Source organism: Vipera berus (assembly GCF_964194415.1).
Source record: "Vipera berus genome assembly, chromosome: 1".
NCBI classification, from domain to species: Eukaryota; Metazoa; Chordata; class Lepidosauria; order Squamata; family Viperidae; genus Vipera; species Vipera berus.
Window position 1 is genome coordinate 154332366 of NC_138202.1, and position 12219 is coordinate 154344584.

The 12219-nt window shown below is 40.8% G+C and overlaps 1 protein-coding gene across 2 annotated transcripts in view; it reads right to left on the reverse strand.

The window, feature by feature from the left end:
- FIGN (fidgetin, microtubule severing factor) overlaps positions 1-4816 on the reverse strand; it is a 142487-nt gene extending 137671 nt beyond the window's left edge. Inside the window, exons 1-2 of one of the 2 annotated variants that reach the window (XM_081313485.1) lie at positions 4484-4816; positions 2856-3053 (exon numbers count right to left, since the gene is read on the reverse strand). In XM_081313485.1, coding sequence (XP_081169611.1) covers positions 2856-2880 — 25 coding nt within the window. In that variant the 5' untranslated portion in view covers positions 2881-3053; positions 4484-4816. Of the gene's footprint in view, positions 1-2855; positions 3054-4103 lie in introns of both variants that reach the window. The other variant, XM_081313484.1, reaches the window with a different exon arrangement.
- Positions 4817-12219: the final 7403 nt, after the last annotated feature.

Genomic DNA, 12219 nt, shown 5'->3' on the forward strand with positions numbered 1-12219 from the left:
CATAAGATTACACAGCAGTCACTTTTTGACACGAAAGATCACACAATAAGTTGTCCTACTGCACTGCCTGTGAAGCAGGCATGATTCACTAATAAATATGAATATCAAAACTTCCTATTAGGCCTTGTGCAACTCAGCAGTGGAGATTATAACAGTCCTTATTTTGCAGTTAACGAAAAGGGTAAAGAAAAGTCTCCAGAATAAATCTATTTCAAGGAACTTTTTAACAGAATTTTAAAAAAAAATCTGTCTTGCAAAGAAAACTGAGAACTTTTCTGGAAGTTTACATCCCATATAGTTTAGGGATGTTTACATGGAAGTTTACATCCCATATAGTTTAGGGATTCCTAATCCAAATAACTTGTAATGATGCTTCCTACTTACAGTAAGAATTCCCTTGTGCATTTGTCAATGAGAAATTATACAAAGGTGTCTTTAACAGGCCGTGTGATTTGGTGCAAAGCAGTGACAACATTTCCTGGCAAGTTCAACTGACTAAAAAAGATTTATCAGAAGTCAGAAATCTTCTATCTAAACCTTGCCATCCCCACCTGGAAAGCAACTTAAAGATGATTTCTGATTTTATTAAAACAATAGAAAAAGAAATCACAGCTATTAACATTCAACTAACAGATGCAATAAAATTTTACTCTAGAAACATAATGGGGGAGCAGATGCATCCTTATCTTAAGAAGCACACAATCACAACAGTTAAGAAGAGAATGTGCTAGTTGTAGCTCTACTACAGCTTTCCCAGCACTTGGATACATTTTTTTTAAGTCAAGGAAAGAAGGAACATTTTAAGGCAGCTTTCCCAACTTTTTTCCACAATATATTGTGACAAGTGGCTGTTTGATAGATGTTCTCCTTGATAAATGACTTGTTCAAAAGAGACACAGTAGCTTTCATTTCCTGACCAGAACACACTTTTAATTTGCACCAGCAGAATTGCTGGAATGTGACTGGCTCCCGATTCTAGATGTTTTGCCTCTGGCAGGCCCCCATCCTCCACAAAACAAAAATAATCATGAGGCACATCTGCAGACAACGATCACTGCCACACATTTGACTGAGTTGTTATAATCGAGATGTAGAAATGATTAGATTTGTTAGCTCTCTTGGACTCTGTTCTCTACTCCCCCCCCCAGGACGGGTGCAATTTCTCAACCACTCTCTCTGCAAGTTAAGATATTCTATTAGGAAACTGAGAAGCAGGGAAGTGAATGGGGTGAAAAGCACGCACATGGAGGGGGGGCCAAGTACACATGTGCCGTACAATATACAAAACTGCAGCACCCAGGCATGATTACAACCTATTACTACTGTTAGAATCATCTTCCTCATCCTCGTTCTTCAGGAACTGCATTTAAACAGTGGCAACGATTCACCCCATCCAATTTCAGTTCTCAGCATACTATCCAATTCCCGATTTAAAATTTATAAATGTAATACCCTCATCACAAGCAGCAGGTCCAATCTGCTGTGAATATATATTACAGCTTTAACATCACAGAGGGAAATCTCCCATCTGGCAATCACATTCTCTCCAACAGCTCTAGGAAAGGGGGGGGGAGAGAGAGGGAGAGCTGTGCCTTTCTGCTCTCCCCCCTTTCACTCCCCTCCCATTTAAAATGAGTCAGGGTTGATTATTTGCATCTAAAATAAACCCTGCTGTATTGATCATGTGAAAGGCAACAAGTTCCAAATGATAGATGATAGATAGATAGATAGATAGATAGATAGATAGATAGATAGATAGATAGATAGATAGATAGATAATTTCCACTGTGATAGCAATTCTGTTTTACTCTATTGGAAATATACAGAAACCTTCAGCATCAGCTTATGGGCACGGCCGACTGGTCAACTACTTCTGAACTGAATGCAGAGCTCAGGGTTGTGCTGTTATGAAAAATCAATGGCCAACTCAGTCCATGCTCCTGCAACAGCCCAACCGATGCCCATGAGTTTCTACCCTAGATGCTTGTTTGTTTCTAATTTGGCCTATTAAAAAGCAGACATATTCTTGGCTTTTCCCTCATGGCGCAAATTCCCCAAACTTATATACAAAATCCTGGGCTTCTACCAATGGCCTTGTGTGCATTGCACTGGGCAGGTATATTCAAGTTCTCCTTGTTTCATCAGGCATGCTTAGCATGACTCTTTTTTTAAAAAAAGAAATAGAATATCTCCTCTTAGAATAATTGTTCAAGTCTCCTGTAACATCTGATGGTTTTCCATTGCACAGCACAGCAATGACAAGCCGACAGATGAAAAACAGGATAGAAAATATACAGGCCGTTATTAAACTGGAAGACTAGGGGGGGTGTATTTGCAGGAAACAGAGGCATTTATTAGAAGATCCCTAGAAAGGATTTTATTATCCTCATCTAAAACCCAGTGGAAAAAAATAGAAAAGGGGGGAGACCTCGATCGAAAAAATAATAACTACACTTGAAAAATAAACAGGAAACCCTAGCAGTATAGGAAGGCTTTTAGCTGTGTGCGTTGTCTCTCCCCCCTCCTCCTTTTACAGTGAGCAAGTTGACTAATTTACATCCTATTTTGAGTGTTCATGGTGACCTGCTAGTAAGATGCAACTTTAGCTTTATGACAGAAGTCTGTTCAAAGCAGAAAATTAGAAATAATACAATAAGACAGTGCACACCCACATATCCACATCTTATTTATACACCTAAAGCTTTATCATTAACCTTGCTTGTTACAGTGATCTTCAGCGGCATGCAAAGTCCTCTGAAATGTGTTCATCATGCTCTTTTAAAAACAAAAGGAACACTGTCCATAGTACAACAGCGACAACAACAAAAGTAAACAAGATTCTAAAACAGACCTACCATAAACACTGGTGCTACTGATCATTTCTCGCCGGCAGCACAAAAAAAAAAGCTGAATTGGAATTTTTTTTGCCCCCTCTCCTTCTTCTCACAAGCAGGAATTCCAAAGGTTGCTTTTCATGAATGCCACTTTTTCTCTCCAGTATCAAATGTCACTGCCTTGAAACGTGGGCCTTTTTCGTCAGGTATTCATTTAACCTACATGCATATAATTAAGAGGGAAAGCAACATCAACAAAAACGGAATCTCAGATCAGAGAAGAAAGAAAGGGGGGGAGAGACTGAGAGAGAGAGAGAGAGAGAGAGAGAGAGAGAGAGAGAGAGAGAGCACATGACCAGCAATACAAGTCCATGTCAATTTCACTCACTCCCATTGAAACTAACAAGAGCTCCAGGGAAGATAGTAATAGGATCAGTGGGTTGTATATACCAGTAAATTATACATCTTCCTCTCAGTTCCAAGCCAACAATACGCCCACCGAGCCATGCTCCCCCCCCTTCCATGATGAGGTGCTTAATTTTTTTTTCTGCATCAGCTTCTCAAGATATATTAACACACCCCCTCGCCCTTTAACTTTCCCCATCCTTATTTGCACGGATTTGCTTAAAAGTTAGTTCCTCCGATTGCACTTAAGCCGCAATTGCACTTCAGAACTTGAAAAATAAATAGACCCCCCCCCGAGTGAAAGTGGCTTGCTTTATTTATTTATTTATTTATTTATTTATTTATTTATTTATTTATTTATTAAATTTCTATACCGCCCTTCTCCCGAAGGACTCAGGGCGGTGTACAGGGCAATAAATATCAAAATGTAAATACAAAAGTTAAAAAAAGAGATTAAAAAGAATTAAATAATTATGCCCATAATAAAAAGGGAGCCCAAATCAATCTCTCCCATCCCGAATTCTTTACTCTCCGCACTATTGTTAGCAACGATCAGGGGAAAAGAAAAAAAAAGCCATCGCTGCGATTGTTATCGCTTTACTTTCCACATCGCGCTTTAAAACAAGGGGGGGGAGAACTCGGGGGGGGGCAAGAGGAGGAGAGAGAATAAACCCAGACTTGGGCGATTTCCGACGTATCTAAGCATACATTTCATTCTAAAGCTCGGGGATTTTAGAGCGGACGCGCGCCCGCTCGGGATACATTTAAAATTGTATAAAAATTTTAAAGAGAACAGGCGGAGGCAAAGGAGGAGGAGGAGGAGGAGGAAGAAGAGAAAGAGAAACGAGTCACCGATGAGCTTACCTGGCGGGTCGGGCACAATCGATTCTTTCGGCGCGCTGATGAATTTGGGGCTCGGGTTAAGCGAAGGCGCCTCCGATTTGAAATCCTTCCAAGTTTTTGAAGGGAAGACTGACTGCAGCCTCTGCCATGTTGGAATTTCAAACCCAAAACAGCTGCTTTGCAAAGAGCCACCATGCCAGCAGCTAGCTGAACGCCTGCGCAGAGCGCCGCCGAGCCAAATTCAAATCACTTTCACACTAAGAGCCAAAGATCAGTTTGCAAAAAAAAAAAAAAAAAGGAGGAGGAGGAGAAGGAGGAGGGGGGAGGTTTGGAAGAAGAAAAAAGAAAGAAAGAAAGAAAAGAAAGACAAGAGAGAGAGAGAGAGAGAGAGAGGGACGCACCAGATTCAGGAGCAAAAGAGGGCTCTCAATGGCCGCGCTGCCGCTGTTTGCCTCCGCCGCCAAGCACGACCACCGCCGCCGCCGCGCAAGGCCCCCGGCTGCACAGGTCAGGTTACATGGTAGGGGCCGTCGCTTGCCAGAAAACATGCAAACACCGCCCGGAGGTGGCCGGCAGGTCATGGTAGAGCAGCCAGGAAGCTCGCCCTCCCTTTCTGCGGCTCCAGGAGGGCAACCGGGAACTGAGGGAGTCAGGATCCCCGCTCCCAGCTTCGCCTCCGGCTCCTGCAGCGACGGAGAGACTTCTCGGAGCTCTGGCAGCTTCCCTGCCGCCGGGGAAGCTCCATAGCCCCAGTCCCATCCCACCCCACCACCCCCCTCCCGCCTCCCGCGCCAGAGAAGCACAGGCGGCGGCGGCGAGGGCGAGCGAGCGAGCGAGGTAGCGAGCGCCTCTGGCTTCCCCTCCCCCTTTGCGAGAAGCGGCGGCGGCGGCGGCAGCGGCGCCTTCGCTTCCAGCCCCTACCGCGTCTCGGAGGCACGGCGGGCTCCGCGCACCCCGCTCTCTCTCTCGCTCTCTCCTTGACTCACTTCAAGAGACTTTGGGAGGCCGGGATGAGCTGTTATTAACCGGGACGGCGAGGAAAAAAGAGCGCGAACGCGAACTTGAGAGAGAGAGAGAGGCTCGCGGGCAGCCCGAGCCCGGGAATCGCCCGCCGGTGTGCGCGGGAGGAAAGTCACACGGTCTCCGCTCCTTCCAGAGAAGCGTGTGTGTGTGTGTTGGGGGGGGAGAGTGGGGTCGTCTTTCGGCCCAGGTAAGGGGAACGTGTGGAGAAGGGGATGGCAGCCTGGACGTGGGCTAGCGAGCAGCAGGGTAGGACGAGGCGAAGTGTGAATAAAACGTATTCGAGTTGCTTGCTTTTCTCGGCTACGTTTCGTTTACGCGCGCCATATCTACGATTTTTTTCTCTCTCTCTCTCGTGGCGCCGCTCGTTTTTCTGGACACGGATTGACTTTTAACGGCACCATCCTAAACGCATCCCACCCCCCTTTTATATCTTTTTTTAAAAAATAATAATAATAATAATAAAGGCTACTCTCCCTCTAAACGTGAAAAAGTTTACCACTTCCTTAGGACCAAGTCAGTCTTAGGAATTCACTACGGCTTTTATTTTGTGCAAGCGTGCCTACATCCCCCTCATCAAACTCTTGAGGGCCTCTCTCTTTTTTTTTTTAAATGATCCTTTTTAGAACTTGCTACAAATTTCCTTGCAGGGAAAGCCTCTGGTGGCATCTAAAGATTAGCATTAATTATGGCATGCGCTTTCCAGGAATTTCACCTGATCCACCAATTATCCTAATTTAAAAGTATATAGTTAATGGTTACTCTCTGAAATACTCTGCATTTCATTTTCCCTGCGATCTGACTATTTGCATTTCCCATCCAAAGCTATATATGTATATTTTGACCTGTAACTCTGGATAACATTTCAGGCATGTGAGGAATTCTGATGCACAAAAGCTTGTGCCACAATAAATCATCTAGTCTTCCAGATATCTGTAAGATAGACCTCCCTGAAACGAGAACCCTGATGGGTGTCAGAGATTTTCTGCAGGACGTGAAACCACTTGGAAGAACTCAGTAAGTGAGAAGGTGAAGCTCAAACGCATTTGCCAAACAGCAGGTCCCCTTCTTTATTTTAAGTGCATCTTAGTAAATATCTGAATTTATGGTGTAGAACTTGCATCTCCAGAAGCATCCAAGGCTTTGGGCTGTACCTGATGTTACTTGTTGGTTGAGGTTGCACATCACAAAAGCCACCAATTGTTCTAACCATGCCTTATTGTAAAAAAAAAATCACACTAGCTACCAGTAAGTACATACAATATGCCCATCCTTCATCTGTGGTTTCCAAGCAAAACTAAAGAAATAATTTAGGTACAATGTATGAACCTAACAATTTTGCCCTTAGTATTACTGTTCTTGTCTATAAAATGGGATCTGTCTTTGAGTCAAATAGTATTCTCTCATCTTGTATAAAGAAGTATTAACCCATAGATTTGAGCAACGGGATGAACATTAGTTAGCATTAGAATGGCTTTCTTCACATAGTTTACTTCCATAGAACTGGAAACATTCCCAGCAATTTTAAGTATTAAGTAGTTGGGAACAACTAACAATTCTGCCATGGCTTTGTTAGAATGTGATTTGATGCGACATCCTTTGCAATGCAGGCAATGATTCATGGCTTCATTGTAATTTACTGTATTTGAGATGTAAAGATACAGTAATGCTACTGACAGGTTAAAAAATCTGAGCAATTAATACAGTAGATAAATAGCTGCTTTTCAAATGCTAATTCCCATCAGCTCATCTATCCAGCATGGCTAACAACAAAGGTTCTTGGGAATTGTAGTTGATATTTTCCAGAGGCATTGGATTGCCTATTTCATTGTTTCTCCAAGCTAGGCAATTTCAGTTGTGTGGAGCAGCATGGCTGTTGCTGAGATCAGGTAGCTGAAGTCTACATACCTGGGAGTTACTAAGCTTCAAAGGCACTTGTCTCAACTTCTTGTGTTGAAACAAGCTTGCTGGCAAACCCTACCAATGCTTATTAAACAGAAGCAGCCTTTCTCTGAAATTTTGAGTGAAATTTTCTCACAGATATACAGCCTGGGACTCATCACACACGCTTACTGGGTAAGCTCATTGATGCATATAATAGTGAAAGGGGTCTGGATATTTACCTCTTGTCAATAAACTTGATCCTTTCCAGAAGCTTCATTTTCATTACAACCTCTCAATATAATATCCAGTTCATCTTGGTTTTTGGCATGAAAGCATAAAATATTACTGAAAGGTTCTGTTTGAATGACACTGAACCACAAACTAGTCAATCATATTTTAGTTTAGTGTATTCTGTTTGGCTTGTAGAGCAAACAATTCTGGGCTACAAAAATATATATATATATATATATATATATATATATATATATATATATATATATATATATATATATATATATATATATATATATATATATATATATATATATATATATGGCCAATAGATGGCAGAAAATCATTTTTAGAGTTTTTCTGAATCTCTAAGGAGCCTTCTAGTGGGTATGCAGAGCTTCACAGTCTGGATCAACTCTATCTGCTTCCCATCTTCTAAAAATGACTACTTTCCAGCACTTGGTCATTAAAGTATGCTTAAATGGTACAATATCAATAGAAAATGTTTTAAAACCTTGTTAGTCATGTGCATATTGAGCATGTAAAGCAGTGAAACTCCAGTGAACTACATCAGAAGTTGCACACCCAAAATGGAGTGAATTTACTTGTTCAACCCCAACATGCAGATCCCAACGCTCATGCACAGGGTTACTTTAGTTCTTGGGCCCAAAGTGGTTTACGTTTGTTACACAGAGCATTGATTTCCCCAGATATAAAATGTAACATTTGAGTTGGGAAAAAAAAGAGTGGCAGAGAATTAGTATAATGACTCTATAAAAAGAGTTTTTAATTATGGAGTAGGTGTGTTTAAATTGCACACAATCCACACAGTATTCAATTCTACCTGTGTAATCATCTTTAAAACATTGTTTTTCTAAATTAAACTTGAAAAGACTATGCTGCCTGAAAATGCATTTCTGGAAAATGTCTTTTATCAGCTATAATCAGGTTTTCAAGCTTTGCTACTGATAAATTATTTTAAATACTTTTAGTGCCTTTTAGAGAGCTCTGTTGTGCCTCTAAGGCAGTCATTCTCAACCTGGCACCTTCTTGAAATGTGGGGAATTCATTTCCCATGCTCTCCGGGAATTCTGGAAGATGAAGAGCCAAGATCTCTAGAAAGCACTGGTATAGGAAGACTATTCTAGAAGGATAATGATCCTAGCTCAGGAGTTTTTAAGATCTTGTTACTCCTCAGAACACTTCATACATGCTGACTCCATTAGAAACTCAAGTGTTGTAATTTCTGAAGTACAGATCACATTCAGGATGGGGCCAGAGGTGGAAAGATTTAACAGCTGGAATTAATGCTTCATTGCCCGGAGTCTACAGACTTCATAGATCAGCTCCTCCTCCTTTGGACACTACTGTACTTTTGGAAGTGGTCATCATTGAGGAGGCTGGCTTCACACTTACATAATGATATCCTATAATATTTGCTCCTATTCCTAATCATTGGGACAGATGACTGGAGAGAGTCCCATTCAGTCCTGTCATTTCATTTATGAAATGCCTTCAGTGAGGTTTTGCTTGACGTCAACTTGGAAATCAGCTGGAATCCCGCAAAGATCTTTTCATCCGTTCAGTTATTTCAGAATGGAATTCTGAGTGTAGGATCTTACAGCATTGTTCAACCTGTGGATTTTGTTGTCTTAATCCTGTGGGAATTACATGGTATTAATTTAGTGCATGTCAAATTGGGAAATTTTCAATAGAAGAGACTCCTCCAGATCCTACTTCTAACAATTACCCATGCCAAATGAATCTGTAAGGTACTTCACTGAGGCAAATCAAAGCCACTTTACACAATTATGCCTATAACTTCTGGATGCTTTTGAAAATCTTTACATATGCTGGGACCTCTAGTCTGGGGAATTTTGGAGACTGTAGCCTAAAGTCATCAAGTGATCAGCAGCTAGAAAAGGCAGAGAAGAGCAAGCACAGCCTCTTACTATCTGAGTACTTTTCTCATCAGTTCTGCTCGGCAGTCATCCAGGACTCTGCCACTGAATATGATGTACCAATATACTGTATTTGCAATTATAATGCTGTTTTTTAATATAGATGCCATTTTAGTCTATTATAGATTAGTTTATTATAGCTCTGATACTAAGCCTTGGTGGCACATTGGTCAGAATGCAGTATTGCAGGATGACTCTGCTCACTGTCAGTGGTTCAATCCTGATGGGACTCAAGGCTTCCATCCTTCCAAGGTTGGTAAAATGAGGATCCAGATTGTTGGGGGCAATATGTTGACTCTTTAAACTATTTAGAGGGCTGCGAAGCACCCTGAAGCAGTATATAAGTGTAGGTGCTATTGCTATAAATTAATGTTGGTTTGATGGCACATATAGTTAAGGCAGGGACGTGGTGGCTCAGTGGGTTAGGATGCTGAGTTTGTCGATCAGAAGGTCGGCAGTTTGGCAGGTCAAATCCCGAGTGCCGCGTAACAGAGTGAGTGTCTGTTACTCGTCCCAGCTTCTGCCAACCTAGCAGTTCAAAAGCACGTAAAAATGCAAGTAGAAAAATAGGGACCACTACGGTGGGAAGGTAACAGCGTTCTGTGCGCCTTTGGCGTCTAGTCATGCCGGCCACATGACCACGGAGACGTCCTCGGACAAGCGCTGGCTCTTCGGCTTTGAAACGGAGATGAGCACCGGCCCCTAGAGTCGGAAACGACTAGCACGCATGTGTGGGGGAACCTTTACCTTTACCTATAGTTAAGGCATAAAATGCATCCATTTCTTTCCTCTCTGTCCTCCTTAGGATCTACCTTATTGGTGTGAGCAGTACTTTCATTCTGTCCAGATGATCCACCTGAAAGACAGACTGAAGAAGTTCTAAAGGTTACTAATCTCTATGTGCTTTTCTATGCAGGAAGACCAGAAGGACCTCTATAGACCATTAGCTATTTCCATACCATGTTGATCTATACTGAATTGTAAACATATCTAAGATCATTCTGATATAGGATATAATTCTGGTAGTGATAATAAGCAGTAGTAGTACTTTTCAAAGCTGTTCACTTTTGTACTACTTCCTGTTTGAATGAAATTCTGCCAATGCAGCAATAATGTTTTTCATTAATTGAAGACATGTGGCCACAGTAAAATGAATATTGTTATATCTCAAAGTTAATGCATGGCAGTGGCTATACTTTGAAGTAGTTTAACTCACCAAATAAGTGGCCAATTTTAAGTTGCAACACCTCAGTACCAAGTGTCCTTACTGAGTAACTTGGAAAATCAGTATTGGCTACCTTAAACGTTCCATACAGTATACGTTTAACAGCCTAATAGGATGCGTATCTGCTTAGAAGTCAAGTAAATTTATATCTAGTGCTCTGCTGTATGCTACCCAGACTCGCTTTTAGTGAGATGAGCAGCTATATAATTTTTATAAATAAATAAGGCCAGTTAGTATTATGTAATGGGGCCCAAATTGCATAATGATCCATTTTCCACTTTAATTTTATATGTAAAGTATAAACGCCTCTCTTGCTGATTTATAGTAAAATATAAGAAAAGACAGTGAAGCAAGAACTATATAGAGGAAAACTAATTGTTCAACACAATCCCTTTCTGCTCTAATTCCATAAATGGGAAGTATCACTTAGCAATCTTGCACATTGCCAATATAATACATTCTGCAATAAATTTCATAAAATTATAATTTATTTTAAAGCTCATCATTTGTAATTCTGTTATCATAAGATGATTTGATGCATGAGTCTTTTCATTTCAAAGACCTGCTAATCGTCTTCACAAAAGAATTTATTCGGGTCCTTGACCTTCACCTGATATAACTGCATCATATTATCAGAATTAAAGTTGTTTTTAAGTGATGCTCAATTTTATCAAGGTGAGGGTGGAGGGAGTCAGAGACACAAACCAAGAGCTCCAAATTTAGTGATGATTTTAGCCTCATTGCAAGAAACTTTGATAGGATATAATAGGAACATGCAGAGTTAGAAGGGGATGCTTTAATTTGAAGGAGATTCAGTCAAATTGCACATTCAAATTGATTTCAGAAGTTTGATCACATAAAGTGCTTTCAAATCATTTCAGACTTATTCAAAGACTATTTGATGGACTTCCTGGTGCTCTCTGATTTGGCAGTTTTAGACATTATTGCAGCTTTCATTTAGTATGCAGGCAAAATTGAGCAAGGTTGACTAGCATGATGAACTCCACGGCACTGTCATATATTGCTGGCCAAATACTTTTATCACCTCTGGAAATCTTGCCTATCGCAACAGGTGTTTGTATGGCATTATTCTGCAAGAATTTGTTTAGGAAGGTTCAGGTAGGAGAGAATAAAATATTCATTTGCTCTTTTTTATCTGATTCATTTTTTCCTATGAGATCCTTTATCTTCAAATTCATCATATTAGTTGTCTAATCTATAGTATAGTTTCTGTTAGTTCCTGTCTGTCTCAGATCTCCAGCAATTTCACTCCTGCTTTTCACACACACACACACACACACACACACACACACACACACACAGAGAGAGAAAGAGAGAGAGAGAGAGGGAGAGGGAGAGGGAGACAGAAAGACAGAGAAAGTGTGTTTCTTAATATCCCTTGTCTGTCTGGCACTGAGCATGTCCTAACTATCTGAGGTCTAATGAAATAATAGGCTTTTCTTTATACAGTATTATGTAGGGAGTAATAACCTATGTGCTACTACTCCTTTAAAAAAAATGCTCAAGCGACATGTAAAACTTAATTCCTAAAAAAGGCTGTTTATGGTTGAGCTGTTCCGACAAGTCAATACATTAAGAAATACAGGTGGTCAGAAAGTGGTATTATCTGTTCACAACACATTGTTATTATTATACAACCAAAACTGAAATCAAAGCTGCCAGTTCTTTAGCTGTATTGTCCTTCATATGCATCAAGTTCCTCCCAAGAACCTAGGATGTTGTAATGTATTGCCATAGTATGTGTGTAGATCCAAGTATGGTCTGTTGTAATTGACAGGTGGAAATTTTGTCAATG